Below are 21,126 nucleotides of genomic sequence, written 5' to 3' on the forward strand. Positions count from 1 at the left end.
CCTTCTTCACTATCGTCTCCTCCTCACTATTCAGGTGTTTCATATATAGCAGGGACTGGAATACGTTCCTTGAGCCGTGTGTTACGTAAGGGTGTATCTTGATGTAAAACCACATTGGAGCACTGAACTTTATTATTGTAATGACAATTCTTTTCAACTCATGGCTGGGTCTTGATGTTGCTACATACAGCCTGAGGATTCTACTCCATAAGGTGTTCCACCTTGACACACAGGGAGGACCTGGCTCAATAGCAGCCAAGTCATCTTCAACAACACCTGTGATAACTCCTTTACAAATCCTATACAGGTATTTCTGATCCCAGGACAGATCTTTCTCCACTTCATCATTAAACACAGGAAATCAGGGAAACTGACTGGCTGGAAGGCGACAACTGGAAGCTCAGACAAAGACTCCTTGATCTGCTTTCCAATGGGACCACGCCAATGCTCAGGACCACTTGGTTTACCATCATAGTGATAAAAAATTGCGCGGAAAGGCAGCTCATTTCCGTGAAGCTGACATATGAAATAATGAAGCGGGTGACCAAGTAACATTTCAAGATGATGAATGACTCAATTTTCTGATCCTACATTTACATTGGTTCCATCACAACCAACACACACAATGGGCTGCTGGGTTATATTTTTCTCCACCAGAAACTCGTGAATAGTTTTGGCAATCTGCTTTCCGTGTCCAGTCTTGGGAGTCACATGTGTGAGATATTCATTGCCAGGCTCAACCATGATGACATAATGATCTTTCACCATCATCCTCGAACTCCATTTCTCGGTCTTCTCATTCTTTATCATCACACGAGTGGCGGTCTTCTTACCATCAAAATAGAGTGACGTCAAATTATCTAAACTAGCCATCTCAATTTCTTGCCTCTTAAATCGGTATTTTTGTCTCGCATCCCGCAGCTTATGTGGTCCAATAACCTGACTCTTGTCATCAATATAGACATAGCACCATACTCATCTGCAACAAGACAACTTAAATGAAATAAGAGATATGAAAAAAAAGTTGACAAACACTGAACAGAACATTGCACCGCCACAGCGGCTGTTTGGCTAGTACTGTAGGTAAATTTAAAAATTTCAGTAGAAAATGCGGCAGACTAAACCTCGACATATCAGCTTCAAATTTGGCATGGAGTCTTAGATATGTATAAGGAACAATGCCTGAAGAGTGCAGCTTTGAGCAAAATTTCACTGCTCCCTACTGTGTAGTGTCAGGGAAAGACTTCTGCAAGTTACTTACCTGTTCACCATGAGGGCGAGCCAGCGGCGGTAGCTGAAAGCGAGAGGGAGCAAGCAGTTCTTATACCGTAACACTAACATAATGCTGCCACACTAGATGCATTTCACCACCCTGTGTGCACACACACACACACAAGTAATACGGGGAAAATCCTCTCACAAAGAATCCAAAACATAAAAAAACAAGAAAATATTTAAATGCATAAAAGATACGAAATTTTAGCCTCAGGTCAATTCCATGCTTTGTGAAAGTTTGGTTGCCTTACAGCAATGTTTTTCTCTTCAAAATTGCTGCATCCAGACTGCATGGCTTCTGATCTCCCGCTTACACAATTTCTTAGGTAGCTAACCCAACACAACACAAATGAGTTTTTTATTTTGTTTAATTTCTCCACAATATTTCTTAACATTATAGTAAGTATTAAAAAAAAAACTAACTTTTCATTTTCATTACAAGTATTTTATCAAACTTTTTAGTTTTCTCTTCGATAATAAGTCACCTGTAATGGTAAGGGCATGAAGGATGTGGGAAATTATGATGTAAAACTCAATGAAAAACTGATAATAAGACACAAAGATTATGTCTCTACTGTACATGCTTTGTGCATGAAGAAATGAAATATTTACCGTAAATACTTCTACGAAAAATCTACTGAGTCGGTACAAGTTCTCATGTGATCAGTTTGTTTAAAACCAATGCACGTAAGCTGAAGTCCATAAATAGCGTTAAATTACACCATAAAGCTTTAACAAAGCTGCTCTCATTGATATCAGATATGAAAATAAGTACTTTCTGTTTAATATAGCAAGGGGTCCACCCCAGGCTATAAAGTTAGGTAAGGTTGGGTGGGCTTCTTTTAATGGTTAGGTCAAGTTGTATTAGGTTCTAGTGAAAAAAAGTAATGAAGTCAAACAACTTCTGGTGTTAGAGCTGTTTTCATACTTTACCAATGATAAATAAATTATAATAAATATGAGCATGATTATATGATATAGATTATTATATGTGCAGTAAACCCTTGAAATTCGCAGGTTTGCGATTCGCGATTTCAACTATTCTCGGTAAGCAGTTGGTAGCTAGCTTACAAGCCTCTACCTCAGCGCAACTAGTCACCCCCACGCGCCCTCATCATCTCCTCTCCCTTTGTTTGTGCTCAACCCTTGTCTGCAACACAGCATCTCTTGTGTTGTACTCAAAACTTTAATGTTTCTGTGTGAAATGGCCCCTAAAAGACTGCCTAGTGTCAATGCTAGTGGAGTGAAACGTGTAGAGACCTCAAAGCCATGACGAAACAACTACCAATCACGATGTTTTTCAAGAAAGAACCAGTCGCTTGCCCAGCTTATTCATCTCCCTCACCTACTCAGTCAGCATCGCCCACCTTCCCCACACACACCACCCCACCACCCACACCTTCACCACACCCACCCCACCACCCACCTTCCACCCACCTCCCACCCACCACCTCCCCATCCCACACCCCCCACCTTCCCACCCCACCCACCACCCCCACCACCCCACCACCACCCCACCACCCACCTCCCCACCACCCACCACCTCCACCCCACCTCCCCACCACCCACCTCCCCCACCCACCTCTCCACCCACCTCCCCACCACCCACCTCCCACCCACCTCCCCACCTCCACCCACCTCCCACCACCCCACCACCCACCTCCCCACCACACCCCCGGTCACCCACTTCCCCACCCACTTCCCCACCCCACCACCCCCACCACCCACCTTCCCACCACCCACCTTCCCACCACATACCACCCCACCACCCCCTCCCCACCACCCCCCACCCACCTTCCCACCACCCACCTTCCCACCACCCACCCCCACCTCCCCACCCCTCCCCACCACCCACCTTCCCATCACCCACCTTCCCATCACCCACCACCCACCACCCACCACCCACCACCACCCACCTCCCCACCCACCTCCCCACCCACCTCTCCACCAACCACCTCCCCACCACCCACCTCTCCACCAACCACCTCCCCACCACCCACCTTCCGTCACCCACCACCCACCTCCCCACCCCCACCTCCCACCACCCACCTCCCCACCACCACCTCCCCAACCACCCACCTCCCGGTCACCCACCTCCCCCACCCCACCACCCCACCACCCACCACCCACCCCCACCACCCACCACCTCCCCACCACCCCACCCCCCACCACCCACCCCCACCACCCCACCACCCACCCCCCACCACCCACCTCCCACCACACCCCCACCACCCACCCCACCACCCACCTCCTGGTTACCCACCCACCACCCACCTCCCCACCCCCCACCTCCCCACCACCCACCTCCCCACCACCCACCTCCCCACCACCCACCTTTCCACCACATACCACCCCACCCCCCACCCCCCACCACCTCCCCACCACCCACCTCCCCACCCACCTTCCCATCACCCACCACCACCACACCCCACCACCCACCCCCACCCACCCACCCACCCACCCACCACCCACCACCCCACCACCCACCTCCCCACCCACCACCTCCCACCCTCCACCCACCTCCCCACCCACCTTCCCACACACCCACCCCACCACCCACCTCCCCACCACCCACCTTCCCACCTTCCCACCACATACCACCCCACCCCCACCTTCCCACCCACCTTCCCCACCACCCACCTTCCCACCACATACCACCCCACCCCCCCACCACCCCACCACACCCACCCCACCACCCACCTCCCCACCACCCACCTCCCACCACCCACCTCCCCACCACCCACCTCCCCACCACCCACCACTGCATCACCTTCTTCCACCAGTGATCCTGATGATCTTATGTTTCAGTAACCAGATTTCATTCTACTGTACAGTACACTTCATCAAGCTCCAAACTTCCACATACAAAGGAGAGTAGTTTTGGTGACTTAAGTTTCTCATACACAGTAAGGGTATACAGCAGTGCACTAAGGTTCGTAAACTATCCAACTAGGAGCGAACACATAGCAATGATTTTAAATTAGACGAATTTTGATTTAGACATGAGATTGATAAACACTGGTTTGGAAATAGAGTACTGGGGTCCTCATTACCCGTGGTTAATTGGGACCGGAAAAATGCCTCTGATAACTAATCCACTGAAGCGGGGAATTAATCCCATAAGAAATAGGAAATGGTTAAATTGAGACCATGACATTGTACACGAAACTCAAATTTTTTTTATGATATCTTTTAACAATTGTTTACCTTAGAGACTTTTGTTAAACATTTGATAACACATTATTTTAAGAAATTATTTAACTTTATAAGTTATCTAATGTCCTTAAAGTTCATTGGGGTCGGTGTGTTGAGGCAACGTAGTGTGCCAGAGACCCGGTAGTCCGCAGCAATCGTTGCTGGTGCACACTCACTCCAGTGGTTCATTGAGACAAAATACTTATTATGTATAATGTTGTAAAAATAAATAACTTTTAACAATGAAATAATTTTTTTTTACTTAACTTAGCTTAGCTTAAACTTGCTTACTTTGGCTTGATTGGATTGATGGAGGTGGGTGTTAGGGGATGGATGATTAGTCAGAGGATGAAAAAGAAACAGGTCTAAGTGGATTGTTCACTCCTACTCTCCTTTTGCTTAATCACTTCTAATTTTACAGCTATACTACAGCTAGTGTGCTTCCTTTTGAGTGCTGCACTACCCTTTTTGGGTTGGGAACTCATGGCTACAAAAATGGTAAAATAATTCACCATAATATGCACAAAAAGACACAACAAAGGCAGAAGTAAACACAACACAGCACTGGTCTGGACGAGACAAAGAGAGAGACTGGTGCGGGGACACATGTGTGCATGCATGGCGCCAGGAAGAGGATAAAATTTCAAACGTTGCAGATAAAAAAAAGTAGAATTTATCGGAAGTCTTAAATCCGTAGATAATGAATACTCTTATAACGAGGACCTCCTGTGGTGGATAAGTGTAACAAGTTACCGAACATCGAACATCATCATTAACTCAAACACGCTGGGTAGCTTCAAATATAGGTTGGACAGATATATGAGTGATAGGGGTTGGCTGTAAACAGGGCTGCCTATTATGGGCAATAGGCCTGCTGCAGTTTCCCTCATTCTTATGTTCTTAAGTTAGAATCTTTCCCCTCCCCCCCTTCCCCCCACCAAAATTCACAAAGAAGCACCATGTTTTACCAAATGCTGGACTTAAATAAACATTCTCATATGATAATGTCATTGATCAGTTTGCTGGTATGTTCTCAACTTGAACCCCTGTGACAGCATACCATCATACATGTTCAGTAACTGTATCAAGTGCAATGTTTGTAGTCCATAACCAGGTAGGTTGTTTGAAGTTACATATTTCATGGTAATGCTAACAGTTTTATCACTCATTTAATGCCATAGCATTATTTACATCTTTTTTGTAATATATTTCTTCATGCTCGTACATTTGCATTGCCTTGTCAGACACCATTATGTGGTAAACCCACATGTATGATGCATTAACTCAGGGCCGGATTCAGGAGTGGGCAAAGTGGGCAGCTGCCCAGGGGCCTCCACGATCTGGGGGCCTCCACATATTACAATATTTTATTTATTTGTTTATTCATTTGGATTATTTTTATTTTCATTCTTTAAAATTCATATTTATCTATTCCATCACGTAAAACTATGTTCAGCAAGAAGCGTGTTAGAAATTAGGCTAGCTACCTGGACAGAACCATTATTTGAGTAGAGGTTTATCTGATCAATAATGAAAAGAATCATCTCTCTGTAATAACTAATAATATATTCTTTTCTGTGAAGTTTCTTGAAAATTTTTGACATGTGTGGTAGTAGCTATATCAGGGCTGGTCGACTTAAAACCACATGAATGACTCCAGTCATGTCTCACTTTTGTGTGTGTGTGTGTGTGTTGGGAATTTGTACACTATCAATAAATATACAGTTAATTAAAAATTTCTCAATGTTCTAATTTCCTCAATATAACTGCATATGGCTTCAAAATTCTCCAAAGAAGTGTTCAAATTTCTAAATTTTCCCGGGGGTCTTACAGCGCCCCCCGGGACTCCCAGATGTTTAGGCTCGCTTCACTCCCCACCCCACCCTCTTGGGTTGTTATAATGAGGGGGCCTCCACAAAGAGGCTGCCCATGGGCCTCCACAGGTCTAAATCCGGCACTGCATTAACTGCTTTTCAGGAAACTAATATTAATAATGTTATCATTAACTATTATAGATTAAATACATATGTATGTACCGGTTTGCTTATCTATTTTGTGTTTTGTTGATAATTTTTCTACTGATTTGTCAATTGTGTAAATGTTGGCATCCAGCACAGTACATACAGTATTATTGGACCAGGACTCAAATATGATCATATTAGTTATTATTACAGTACATGAAGTAACAGTCTGGGTAGAGCAGGACAGTGGACTCATGGGCTAATAGTATAATTGGATTCAAAATAATTTTGTGCTTGACTCGTAGTCACAAAAAAAGTTATGTCTGTAGAGCATTTAATTCAATTTACTTTTGTGCCTCTAAATCAAGACTTCTAAGCTGGTAAATTTGTGGCATTTAAACACAGTGCTTGATCTGTGATCTTCCCAGTTATAATAAGGTAGAGTTTATGTATCAATGGGTGGCTCAGAAAACTTGGCCTGGGGGAGGCAGAGAGGGTTAATCTAGCCCTGAAATATCACAGGTCACTCATAGATGACCTGTAGGCTATAAATGGAGGGATGAAATATATAGTAAAGGGTACCATTTTATAACCAAGGTGAATAGGCTTGATGGTGTTTTAAATTGTCATTAATTTTAGGGGTTTGAAACAAATTCTATGTATGATGTTAGCGTTTCCAGGCTCAGTTTTGGCACTTTGTTGCTACAGCCTCACTAGTACGAAGAAATGTCTGAACCAAAAGTTCAGAGCAATGATTCAATTTCAAGTTTGTTATACAAGGGGTTGCTATATACTAATTCTACATTGATCAAGATCGTATAAATTACCACTAGAACATGTCAGAATCCCTGGTAGAGAGTGTCCTACCTGGAGATACTTGTCTCTTTTAGGCTGTATAATGGGATTTCACATTTCAATACTTTATTTGTAGCAAGACATCATTATTCCAGACCCAGTGCATGGCAGAGGTGCTCTTAGAAGGAGAGGTCGGTGGAAAAAGACAGACCCTCGACGAGCTGAAGCTGAAGGATTGACAACCCTCACCAGTATCATGACAAGACAACAGGTGGGTTGAGTAAGTTAGGTTTGAACTCATTGAAGAATTTCTGTATTGTATACAGGTTGAACCTCTTTATTTGGCAACCATGGGATCAAGGCCATGTCAGAAGAGAGAAATTTCCATTAAATAGATGGTCGGCTAACTCCCTCAGTCGTGGAAAATGACCGTAAAACATTTATGATGACATATAACATTACATTAACCTCTGCCACCATTAGCTCAATAATCCATAATACAGTATTATATAATTTTTTGTATACAAATATGGCTCCCATCACTGTTAATACATTTTACATATAAACAAGCAGTGTGACAATAATGTTTCATAAATGTATAAGAAATATGTAAATTTAATTTATATGATGTAATGAAAAAGTTCAGTAATACCCCAATTTATGCGGTCAATTGAACCCAAACGCGTAAATGGAATAACAGAACATATGGGATTAATTGAAATAGAGACTGGGCCGACTCCTAAACTCCACTTTTTCCGACACAATACCTATGTTCTAGTAAAAATAACATCATAATTTTATGATGGTACGCACACACAATTAATATTTAAGAGAAATACAGTCGCCAGGTTAGTGTCCATTCAAATAATGGACTCAACTCTCCACCCCCCCCCCTTCCCACACTCGCTGGCTCCTCCCTCTCTGAGAAATGTTTGGGTGAAAACACTAGATTTTAAGGTATAGTAATAAATAATACCTCAAACTAAAGTTAGGATAATATAATTGACATTGCTGGATTCCTTGCAAGACCAGGAATATTTTGAATATACGCATCATATATTTTGCACAAAAGATAACATATTTGCTTTGAGTAAACAAAATACTTACATTAGATCTAAAATTTGTATGTCTAATGCAAAATCTATGATGTTTATATTCAAAATGATCATGAAATTGTAAGAATTCCAGCAATGTAAATTATATTCTGGCTGGGTAATTTGTATGAATTTTATGAGCTAAAACAAATATCTTCAGTAAATAAAAAAAATATACTTCACCCAAACACTATCTGTCAATCAAAATACCCTACCTCCGGCTCCCCCCCTCTTCCCACGATTGCTGGGTCCCTCCCTCCCTCCCTACCAGAGAAATGTTTGGGTTAAAACAGTATATTTACATTTTTAGTAATAAATAATACCTCAGACTAAAGTTAGGATAATATAATTGACATTGCTGGATTCCTTGCAAGACCAGGAATATTTTGAATATACACGTCATATATTTTGCACAAACGATAACATATATGCTCTGAGTAAACAAAATACTTACATTAGATCTAAAATTTTTATGTCTTATGCAAAATCTATGATGTTTATATTCAAAATGATCATCAAATTGTAGGAATTCCAGCAATGTAAATTATATTCTGGCCGGGTAATTTGTATGAATTTTATGAACTAAATAAAAAAAATTATACTTCACCCGCGTATATGAGTAGATGCACCGCGTAAAGTGGGAATTCCGGTTCTGGCGGGGTACTGCGTAAATGTAGAGACGCTTAAAAAAAAACCCGCGTAAAGGAGGGTATTGCTGTAAATGGAAAATATGTAAATTGGTGTATCCCAGACTATGCAGTACAGTACTCAGTCTTATTTGAGCACCTGTAATGATAACACCCACAATCTATTATCCTCAAACAATGTTGTGTTATTCTCACAGCCATTCATCACACAAAAAATTCATAGAAATAACATGAAATATGGTACTGTACAGTGTACATACAGTATATGAAACACAGTAAAAAACATAATTGAAAGGTGTGTTCATAATCTCCATCTCACGGCTGTTCAACCAGGGTTTAAGTGCATTGGAACGCTCAGTAATGGAGTGGTGGTTCAAATGGCCCCAGGCTCCATTCTGGTTAAAATTTCTAAAACCCCAAAAGAAAAAACAAAACATTTCTTACATTTTTTCATAAATTGTGTTCCCATATTTATAACATGTCAAAATAATTTTTTTTTCCATTATTTTTTATTAAATAAACTTGTAGAGAATTTATTCAGGATCATCACAGTATCAAATTTATCTTTTTAATTTAATTAGTACAGAAGCTGTGGTTAAAAGTTTATACACTTTTTCACTCGCTATAAATATTTTCACTCATGGCCATGGCCTAGAATATTAGGAGAGTGATAAGAGCACTTCCGGGGAGGAGAGATTTCTGTGTAACAAGGCGACTCTCGAACCCAGAAAAAAGAAATCCCCCCATCCCTGGAATTTTTGCAGGAACCAAAATTTTTTCAGAATTTTCCAGAATGATGCATTATTTCATCTCTCAAACCCCCAAAAAATCCCCCATCCCTGGAATTTTTCTGGTTGCTGGAAAATTTTTCTCAGAATTTCCAGAAAATGTGCCTAATTTTCATCTCTCAAACCCAGAAAAAAATCCCCCATTTCTGGAATTTTCTGGATACCGGGAAAATTAGCTGGGGAATTTTCCAGAAAATCTTTCCCAAACTCGAAATTTCCCGGAAAATTCCAAGCAAATTTTAATTCCTGCTATTGGAGAGTTCCAGTTAAGAGGGATTCCTGTTAATGGAGACATTGCTTGTACAGCCAGTCAAAAAATTTTCTTTGTAAAAATTATCTTAACCAATATGACACAATGGATGAAGAACTTTGACAACCGTACCAAAACAACAGGAGTCGTAGTGTTCCTCCTGAAATTCATTGATCTGCCCAGTAAATATGTTTTTTTAGCAGCTGTACATTATCACTGCACTATAATATAACTGTTGATAAAAAATAGAAAGTAAAAATAATTGTTGGTTAGGTGCATAGTCCCCGAAATGTTTATAGACATTTTTCCTTGTTAGTTTTTTGTCAAAATCTTTTGAAAGTATTTTTTCATGACGAATTATTACTGTACACATACAAAGGAAGAGAAATAGACCAGTTAGAAGTTTCTGTGACAAAAACTGAAATTTGGGCAGTAATATTTCCACTTACCACTCAGACGATGTATGGCTTGGCAAATGTTAAACACCTGGTCGTCACTGTACTGTCCTTCCTCCATAATCTCACGTAAAAACGGAGGAAATTCCTTATTCGCAGCACGGTCAGCACTCGCTTCTTCACCACCAGTGTTTATATTGGTGATCTTGTTCCGGATCTTAAACCTCTGTAACCACCCAGAGGAAGCATTAAAGGGTTTGGGCTCTGTGATTCCCATCTTTCATGCCACTGCAATGTACAGTTCACGTGCGTACTCCTTAACAGAGCTCGTGTCGACCGCCATGTTCCGTCGCGCCTGACGCACCAAGTACCTCACAAGTAATTTTTCTGTCTTGAGAAGCACCTAGTTGTGAAAATACTTGATCATAGAAGCACCTGTAGACTTTGTGATCTTCATGTGCCCCTTTATCTTGGCTGCATCCTTCTTTATTGTTCGAATCGTAGATTCATTCACACCATGCTGGCGCGCCAAATCAACCTGCCTTGTTCCTTTCTCCAACTCTTGGATGATGGTATACTTCACCTCATAGCTTAAGGAACGTCGTGTCTTCTTTGGCTTAGTGCCGCTGGGTCCAGGTAAGGAAAGGTTTCTCTCTGGGGGCGGTGGTCCGGCGGAAGCCATTTTACAGAACAATGGATACACGTTTACACGGTCTGGCGTGGAGGGATGAAACTGGCGCGGCTAGGTCAAGCATCGGCTTTCCTCCCTCCCTCCCTCCCTCCCCCGGGTGGACACGTCATAATACTTTAAGCCAATTACAGCTAGCAGCAGAGGGGGGTAGGGATGCATGGCCAATCACAGTCCGATACGTCATATGACGTCAGTGATAACGCAACAAAGACACACACTGCGCAACCTTACCGCGCGGCTTGCCCAGGTGGAGGGAGGGAGGGAGAGGCGAGAGCACAGGCAGGCAGGCGGGTGGGGCGAATCTAAAAATAGCGTCTCGCCGGACACTCTCCGCGTAATGGGGTTCACGCACCGCGTAATGTGAGCACGTTAGGTTCTGGCAGGGCACCGCGTTAACGTGGAAACGCGGAATGTGGGACCGCGTAAAGCAGGGTTGACTGTATTTTATCTTTTGTGCAAAATATATGAAGTTTACATTCAAAATATTCCCTGACCTGCAAGGAATCTAGAAATGTCAATTATATTATCCAAACTTTAGTCTGGGTTATTATTTATTACTAAAAATGTAAATATACTATTTTCTCCCAATCCTTCTCTGGTAGGGAGGGAAGGTGGGGGGTAGGAAGGGAGGGAGGGCGGAGGTGGGGTATTTTGATTGACAGATAGTGTCCTTGAAGAATGTTTCTTTGTTTATTTACTGAAGATATTTGTTTTAGCTCATAAAATTCATACAAATTACCTGGCCAGAATATAATTTACATTGCTGGAATTCTTACAATATGATGATCATTTTGAATATAAACATCATGGATTTTGCAATAGACATACAAATTTTAGATCTAATGTAATAATTTAGTTTACACAAAGGAAATATTTTATCTTTTGTGCAAAATATATGAAATTTACATTCAAAATATTCCCTGACCTGCAAGGAATCCAGAAATGTCAATTACAGTATTACCCCGCCTAACGCGGTTTCACTTAACGCGTTTTCTCATAGACGCGGTGCCTCGCCAGAGCTGAACTTTCACTTAACACAGATTTTTTCCACATATACGCGGTGAGTGTCTGGCTCGAGACGCTATTTTTAGATTTGCCCCACCCGCCACCCTGCCTGACTGCCTGTTTTAGCTCATAAAATTCATACAAATTACCCGGCCAGAATATACTTTACATTGCTGGAATTCTTATAATTTGGTGATCATTTTGAATATAAACATCATATATTTTGCATTAGACATACAAATTTTAGATAAAATGTTTTCTCTAGTAAATATGTTATCTTTTGTGCAAAATATATGACATTTATATTCAAAATATTCCTGGTCTTACAAGGAATCCAGCAATGTCAATTATATTATCCTAACTTTAGTTTGAGGTATTATTTATTACTAAAAAGTTAAATATTCTGGTTTCCCCACACATCTCCTTGGGACGGTTGGTGGGGGGTAGGGGGGAGGGAGGGACCGACCGACCATCTGTTACCCCGTGAAGAATATTTTTTTTTTTTATTAACTGAAGATATTTGTTTTAGCTCATAAAATTCATACAAATTACCCGGTCAGAATATAATTTACATTGCTGGAATTCTTATAATTTGGTGATCATTTTGAATATCAACATCATATATTTTGCATTAGACATACAAATTTTAGATAAAATGTTTTCTCTAGTAAATATGTTATCTTTTGTGCAAAATATATGACATTTATATTCAAAATATTCCTGGTCTTACAAGGAATCCAGCAATGTCAATTATATTATCCTAACTTTAATCTGAGGTATTATTTAATACAAAATGTTAAAATTTTTTTTTTTCACCCACTCTTTCTCTTGAAGGTAGGATTGGTGGGGGGTGGGGGGGAGGGTTGGGACTGACCGCACGGTTGGAAGAGGGGGGAGGCAAGGTGGGGTACTTTGATTGACAGATAGTGTCGTGAAGAATATTTTTTTTTTTATTAACTGAAGATATTTGTTTTAGCTCATAAAATTCATAAAAATTACCCGGCCAGAATATAATTTACATTGCTGGAATTCTTATAATTTGGTGATCATTTTGAATATAAACATCATATATTTTGCATTAGACATACAAATTTTAGATAAAATGTTTTCTCTAGTAAATATGTTATCTTTTGTGCAAAATATATTACATTTATATTCAAAATATTCCTGGTCTTACAAGGAATCCAGCAATGTCAATTGTATTATCCTAACTTTAGTTTGAGGTATTATTTATTAAAATTTAGTGGTTTTCCCCCAAAAATTTCTCAGAGAGGGAAGAGCCAGCATTGTAGTGTGAGAAGAGGGGGAGGGAGTTGAGTCCATTATTTGAATGGACATTAACTTGGCGACTGTATTTCTCTATTTCTCTTAAGTATTAATTGTGTGCATGTACCATCATAAAATTAAGATGTTATTTTTACTACAACATAGTTATGTGTCTTCAAAAAGTGGAGTTTGGGGGTCGGGCTGGTTTCTATTGGAATTAATCCCATATGTTCTGTTGTTCACTTAACGCGGATTTCACTTAACGCGGGACCCTCTGGGTTCTATTGACCGCGTTAAGTGGGGTACAACTGTGTGTGTGTATATATATATATATATATATATATATATATATATATATATATATATATATATATATATATATATATATATATATATATATATATATATATATATATATATATATATATATATATATATATACACATATATATACACACACACACACGCACACACACACAGTATTACCTCGCTTTCTCATTTACGTGGTAACTTGCCAGAACCAGACTTTCACTTTCCGCGGTGCATCTACTCATATATGCGGTTAAGTATAGTTTTTTTTTATTTAGCTCATAAAATTCATACAAATTACCCGGCCAGAATATAATTTACATTACTGGAATTCTTACAATATGATGATCATTTTGAATATAAACATCATGGATTTTGCATTAGACATACAAATTTTAGATCTCAAGTAATAATTTGGTTTACACAAAGCAAATATTCTATCTTTTGTGCAAAATATATGAAGTTTTCATTCAAAATATTCCCTGACCTGCAAGGAATCCAGAAATGTCAATTATATTATCCTAAGTTTAGTCTTAGGTATTATTTATTACTAAACGTTAAAATCTAGAGTTTTCACCCAAACATTATTCAGAGAGGTAGGAGCTAGTGAGCTGGGATGAGGGGGGGGGGGGATTTGAGTCCATTATTTGAATGGACATTAACCTGGCAACTGTATTTCTCTTAAATATTAATTGTGTGAGCATACCATCATAAAATTTAGATGTTATTTTTACTACAACATAGGTATTGTGTCAGAAAAAGTGGAGTTTGGGGGTCGGGTCGGGCCCGCATAAATTGGAGTACTATATAAATATAAATATATATATATATATATATATATATATATATATATATATATATATATATATATATATATATATATATATATATATATATATATATATATATATATATATATATATATATATATACTGTATATCTCGGCCTACAAGACGGAATTTGAACATTAAAAAAATCTGCCCAAAGTTAGGGGGTCGTCTAAACCACCAAGTATAAAATTCTTACCTCTTAAATATTGTGGTTTAGTGTGTCAAGAGTGGTGATGAAAACATCGTAAGCCACTCACAAGGTCTTACCACTAATTATTTTATACTGAAACTTACGTTTGGCAAGCTGGATTCAAATTAAGATTACTGGTATATTAAAATAATAAAAATGTATTATAAACCTGTCTAACATACCGTAAAAGAGAATTATACCCCTGTAATAAACACAGCTATCATCACACACCCCTCCCCACGCCCCCCCCATTTGCCAGTGAGGAGACAAGAAAGGGAAAGTGACCGCGAGATTGGGCTATTTTTAGCCGTGGAGGTGGTCAGTAATGCATATCGGTATATTTACTGATAATAATACTTAAAATTTATTTTTTTACAAGGAATATTCAGTAAATGACTGCATTAATTCTTGAAACTACTGACAGTTAAATACAGACGCTTAAGTGACGTCACTAGTGTTTACACTACACCAGCTGGTAACATTTGATGCCATTACTTGAAGTGAATTGGCCTTATTTAAAGTAACTAACCATAAATAAATACAAAAAGTAAAAAAAAGATCAAAAGTGAGAAATAATATACTGTATGTATGTTGTGTTGTCAAAGTTAGAGGAACAATTCAAACTGCAATTGTGTGTAAATGAGGCAGAAAGTCAGGTCAGCGCTGAACCTGGGACTTGGTCACAATTTTCGTGATGCCATATGGCAGCAGGGTCTACCATTAGACAACACATTATGCTTCCAATATCTTCCCAGGCGGTAGTATCTACCTGTTTGGTAGCTGCCTACTACCTACACAATTTTTAGTAATATTACTTTGATACATGATAAATTAGACAATGAAAATAAACATCAAGTTTAATTACCAAGACGCTTCCCATTGGCAGCTGTAAGAAGAGGGGGAGATGGGCTATTTTTATCCCATCTTTGTGTCTGAAGTGGCCAGTAATACCATATATTTACGGTATCTCCTATAAATAATTAATTTAAAATTTATTCTTTACATAGAATATTCAGTAAATGACTTTTAAATAAATAAACAAATAATTCGGTAAATCTATTTCAAGTAAATGGAAAATAAGCAAACAAATCTTATTTACCACCACCCCTTCCCTCTGGCTCAGAGTGAGATGGAGGGGAGATAAAGAAGGCTATTTATAGCCCGTCTTTGTGTCTGAAGTGACGAGTACTCTAATGCACCATAAATAATTCATTTAACATTTATTTTTTGTACATATATTTTTGTCATGGTTTTGGGTCGGTTCCGTGGTAGTAGGAGTGGATTATATTATATAAAGATAATAATATGTCGTATTTCTTATTTCTTACCGTAGAGTCCGATACCTTCACACTGATTACTTACAGGAGATTATGGCGTATCTACGTAGAAGTTCAATCCACCACTCGACATTCCATGATTTATACTTGATAAATGATGATTTAATGAATTCATTTAAATTTCAACATCCATCTAAGTTATTGGTTATACTATGTCATAACCAATCAGTCATTACCTTCAGTAATAATAAGATAGGATCACAGATACGGGCAGATAATTGCACTTACATTTATTTGTCAAGCTTCCATACAATGATTTACAATTTGCATTGATATATGGTTCACTCACGTTCACGCTGTGATAAAATTAATCTTCTAAAACAGGGAATTTCCAACTTGAGGACACATGTGATTACTCTACTGTGGTATGACTTAACAGAGCCTTAATTCTTCAAGTGATACATTTACTACCAGCCTGGATTGCTCTTGTTGCAACCAGGCTTCATCACAAGAACTTCTTTCCACGGCCATAACAACAAAAAGTACTCTTGGGTTACCACACATAGTCTCGCGTCACTGACAGTCACTGTGGACGGTTGTCGCGGCAAGGAGAACTGGTAAGCGTGACTTGAATTAACCATTAGGTGCAATAGACCAGCCTGGATTGCTTTTGTCGCAACCAGGCTTCCACACGTGATATTTCCACGGGGATAACAAACCTAGGTTAACACACTTAGTCTCGTGTCGATCACGGTCACGGTAGATGGGTGTCGTGCAGGAGAACTCTGTAAGCGTGAATTAATTAACCATTTACTGCAGGTTTGATAGGCCAGCCTGGATTGCTCTTGTCGCAACCAGGCATCCACACGTGATATTTCCACGGGGATAACAACCTAGGTTAACACGCTTAGTCTCATGTCGACGACGGTTCACAGGACGGAGTGGCGGTGTGGTGTGGTGTCCCGCCCCCTTTCAGGAGGGAGAGGATGGAGACGACGTCTTAACTAACCCATGGCTCAGGGGATACTACTCAAAATGAGGTTTTTGGGTGTGCAGCGATGAACAGTACAACACTGTTTCACTGCCCACCCCCCTAAAGGCTGGCTAACATACACTAATTGAAAAATACATGTCCCAGTTATGCCTCGCCGGGCGTCTTATATCTGGTAAAACAAACTTTGGAGTTGGTTGCGTGGGTAAGCCTAACGCAACCCATGACAATTTTGTTGTATGTATATATATATATATATATATATATATATATATATATATATATATATATATATATATATATATATATATATATATATATATATATATATATATATATATGTATGTATATATGTATGTATATGTATGTATATATGCATGTATGTATGTATGTATGTATGTATGTATGCTTAATGTATATGTATGTATATATGTAATATATATATATATATATGTAAGTGCAGTTTATTGAAAAAAGTTCTGCAGCCCGAAGGCTGAAAATATACATTGGACATAAATGACTTATTACATACATTGGTGGTTTAACAAAAGCCTTCATTAGAGAAAGGTAAAGGAACATACAGTGAACAATCAGATTAATGTAGGTGTTGAACAGCAAACACGTAGTGTAGTAACTCTCTCCCAGATGGTGTTAGGAGGGACCTGATGTGGTGTAGTAATTCCCTCACAGATGGTGTTATGAGGGGCCTCACGTGTAGTAATTCCCTCACAGATGGTGTTATGAGGGGCCTCACGTGGTGTAGTAGTTCCTTCATAGATGGTGTTACGAGGGGCCTCACGTGGTGTAGTAATTCCCTCACAGATGGTGTTATGAGGGGCCTGACGTGGTGTAGTAATTCCCTCACAGATGGTGGTATGAGGGGCCTGACGTGGTGTCTGATTCCCTCACAGATGGTGGCTATGAGGACCTGGCGTGGTGTATTAATTCGTCACAGATGATGGTGTTGTAAGGGACCTGGCGTGGTGTGTGTTCCTCACAGATGGTGTTATGAGGGCATCCCGTGGTGTGGTAATTCCCTCACAGATGGTGTTATAGAGGACCTCATAGTGTAGTAATTCCCCTCACAGATGGTGTTATGAGGAGACTTGGCGTGGTAGTAACTCCTCACAGATGGGTGTTATGAGGGCATCACGTGGTGTAGTAATTCCCTCACAGATGGTGTTATGAGGGACTTGATGTGGTGTAGTAATTCCCTCACAGATGGTGTTATATGAGTGAGGTGTGGCCCCAGGCCTTCCTATCGTAGACGGATTAACACATCGCCGGTTGTTGGGTCTCACGGGCCGTTATCACTGGGTACCTGGGACCTCACTGTGTGAAGGTTAACTTGAATACGACTTTTACTGTTGAGTTGTTCTCACTGACTCAAGCACTGTTCATCAATGTTCACCTCTGTTTAACACTGGTTCCATTCCTTTCCCAAATGAAATTGTAACTTCTGGCGAAAACCTGTTGATACTCCGGTGGGGAGAAGTGGTTCAGGGGAGGGGGTTGGTATGGGCCAACTTAACAGTTGACCTGGCTGCTCCGAGAGGAGCGCCAGGTACGTCTTGACCCTTCGGTGGTCAAGGATATAGTATGTATGTATGTATGTATGTATGTATGTATGTATGTATATATATATATATATATATATATATATATATATATATATATATATATATATATATATATATATATATATATATATATATATATATATATATATATATATATATATATATATATATAAGCAAGCTATAAATTAAAGAAAATACTTGCAGTGTGTTTAATATGTTACAGTATATTATAAATAAATAAATAAACAAATAAATCAGTAAATCCATTTCAAGTAAATGGAAAAATTTTACTCGACACAGACATTAGTTCCAGTTACCGGTAAATAGCAGACGCTTCAGTGACGTCACTAGTGTTTACACTACACCAGCGGGTAACATTTGATGACATTACTTGAAGTGAATTGGCCTTATTTTAAAAAACCAAGGATGGTTGGTAAAGGACTACTGAGTCAGTGGGTAAGTGTCACATTTGGGGTACTGGTCTTATACAGCGAATAGAGCTCAAAAGCTACTTTTTAAATGGAAATTTGGGGGGGCCGTCTTATGCACCCCGACGCCTTATAGGCCGAGATATACGGTACTGTATTGGCGGACTAGCCGATCAGCTGATGCACACAACAAAGTATCGAAGTTTTGTTCATTAATGGAACTGAAAATCCTTATGGGAGCTAATTCGTTAACCGAAATTTCGTTAATTGAACCATTTGTTAATCAAGGGACTACTGAATATATCTCAGGTAAAAATTAATGTCATCAGGAACTCATCTCCATGTCTGTATGAGCAGTGGTACCAAATTAATTTCTCTAACACAATTAGAACAGACACTGTGAATAAATGTTTATGCAGTTTTTTGCTAGCCGTAAATATTTTCGCTCATGCCAGTGGTGTAGATGTAATGGGAGAGTTTTTGTCCATGTGAGATGAGATGCATAGTTTAGACTCTCAGAAAACTTTCTCCAGCATGCAGAAACATTCTGGGGACGTGGGGCTAGTGTCTGTCTGTGGATGATGCATAGTTGAGACACTCGGAAATTTATTCCAGTTCTGTACACCGGAAAAAATTCTGGGTATAAGGATTTTTTCCAGATTTGAGATATTTGTCTCATTACTTGGAAATCTCTCAATCTAGAAGAACTCTGCATCAATTGTTCCAGCTAATTTGGATATCACTGTACAGTACTAAAGCTAAACTATAAAAAAATAATCCTCCAAGTTTAAATTTTTTGGAACTTTACATAAGATGATGTATTGACCAGGATGACTTGTCAGCTTCTCACAGTAAAATTTGATTTCCTTTACAATTTTTATATAATTACTTATGCCTCAACACATCTAGTCATGTTTTAAGTTTAAAAGCAGAGTAGTACGAGTCAAGGAATATATTTTCAGTTAACCCACTGTGGATGTGTTTGATTTTTATTCATGTGTCATTTAATTCTTTTTAATTCACTGACTCTTAAATGAAGCTTTAGCTTTTGTGTGTCATTTCAGTCTGTTGCAGTACCACTTACCTAATGTTGAGGATTCCTTTCAGATTGAGCACTTTTCGCTATATTGAATTAACCCAGTAACTGAAAAATTTTGTGCCAATCAATAAGGATTTTTTTCAGCCTGGAAATTTATCTACTCAAAGAGTCATCTCTGGAGCTGAGAAAAAGAGGACTAAACAAAGCAAGTCCAAAATACCAAGACGTGGAACCAACTCCTCCCCATCAAAACAAAACATTAATATGATAAAAGGTCATGTAACATCTGGGAACAAAAAGGGTGAAGAAGAGCCAATGACTGTGGCTTCAACATCAAGAACAAGGAACACAGGAGATACTCAGAGAGAAGTTGATACTGAAGAAGTTCCTCACCTTTGTGGAGTGAAGGAGGTCAGAGAAACTCTTTGAGATTTTCATGTTAATATTTAATATTTTATAGATTTATATACTGTACTGTAGTTTTGTTATCCAACAAACATTAAGAGGAAAAATTGTGATATAACTGAATACAAATTTATCCCATTTTTTTTTATTACCGTACTGTACCACAGTTGATGCGTTAAATGACAGCATTGAGTCAGAAGACTGCCAGAGGTAAGTTCTTTAGAGTAAAAGTTTTGAACTCCTGGAATTATTTACCAGCACATGTAATAGCATCACATGTGATCTTTATATCCATGCTTGATCAATACTGAAACATGTTCATATACACTCAAGAGCCTGTGCGTGTGCAAGCCATTATTTTCCAATAATGAAATGACAGACACCCTACATGCTAGTAAGCCAGCATTTGTTGAAGATGGTAAATAAGTTAGTACTTTATGTTGGAAATGTACCTTGAGCAGACTATTAAATCTTATTTTAGATAACACAGACCAACTCAATCTTATTAAATTTGCTGTGGTTTGGTTAGGTTATGATAACTTATTTTTAATGATGGTACTCAGATGTTAAGCTAATGTATTTCTTATTGAATATTTAATTCATGATACCAAGTGCAGGTTGGGAACTGATAACAAACAAACAGAAAATTTCCCCTAGTTATATTTGTTGATGATCCACCAAGGATATGTAGTACGGTACACTTTCTTGAAAGCTT

The 21,126-nt window shown here is 39.2% G+C and overlaps 1 protein-coding gene across 1 annotated transcript in view; it reads left to right on the plus strand.

Annotated features, from left to right (window-relative positions):
- Nucleotides 1-21,126, plus strand: part of LOC121866255 (DNA repair protein REV1-like) — a gene marked incomplete in the record, with an annotated part of 281,011 nt that overhangs the window by 241,091 nt on the left and 18,794 nt on the right. The window contains 2 exon segments of the mRNA XM_042365872.1: nt 7,382-7,497; nt 20,151-20,417. Of these exon segments, the coding sequence (XP_042221806.1) occupies nt 7,382-7,497; nt 20,151-20,417 (383 nt within the window).

Source organism: Homarus americanus, unplaced genomic scaffold (genome assembly GCF_018991925.1).
Source record: "Homarus americanus isolate GMGI-L3 unplaced genomic scaffold, GMGI_Hamer_2.0 scaffold32583, whole genome shotgun sequence".
Lineage (NCBI taxonomy): Eukaryota > Metazoa > Arthropoda > Malacostraca > Decapoda > Nephropidae > Homarus > Homarus americanus.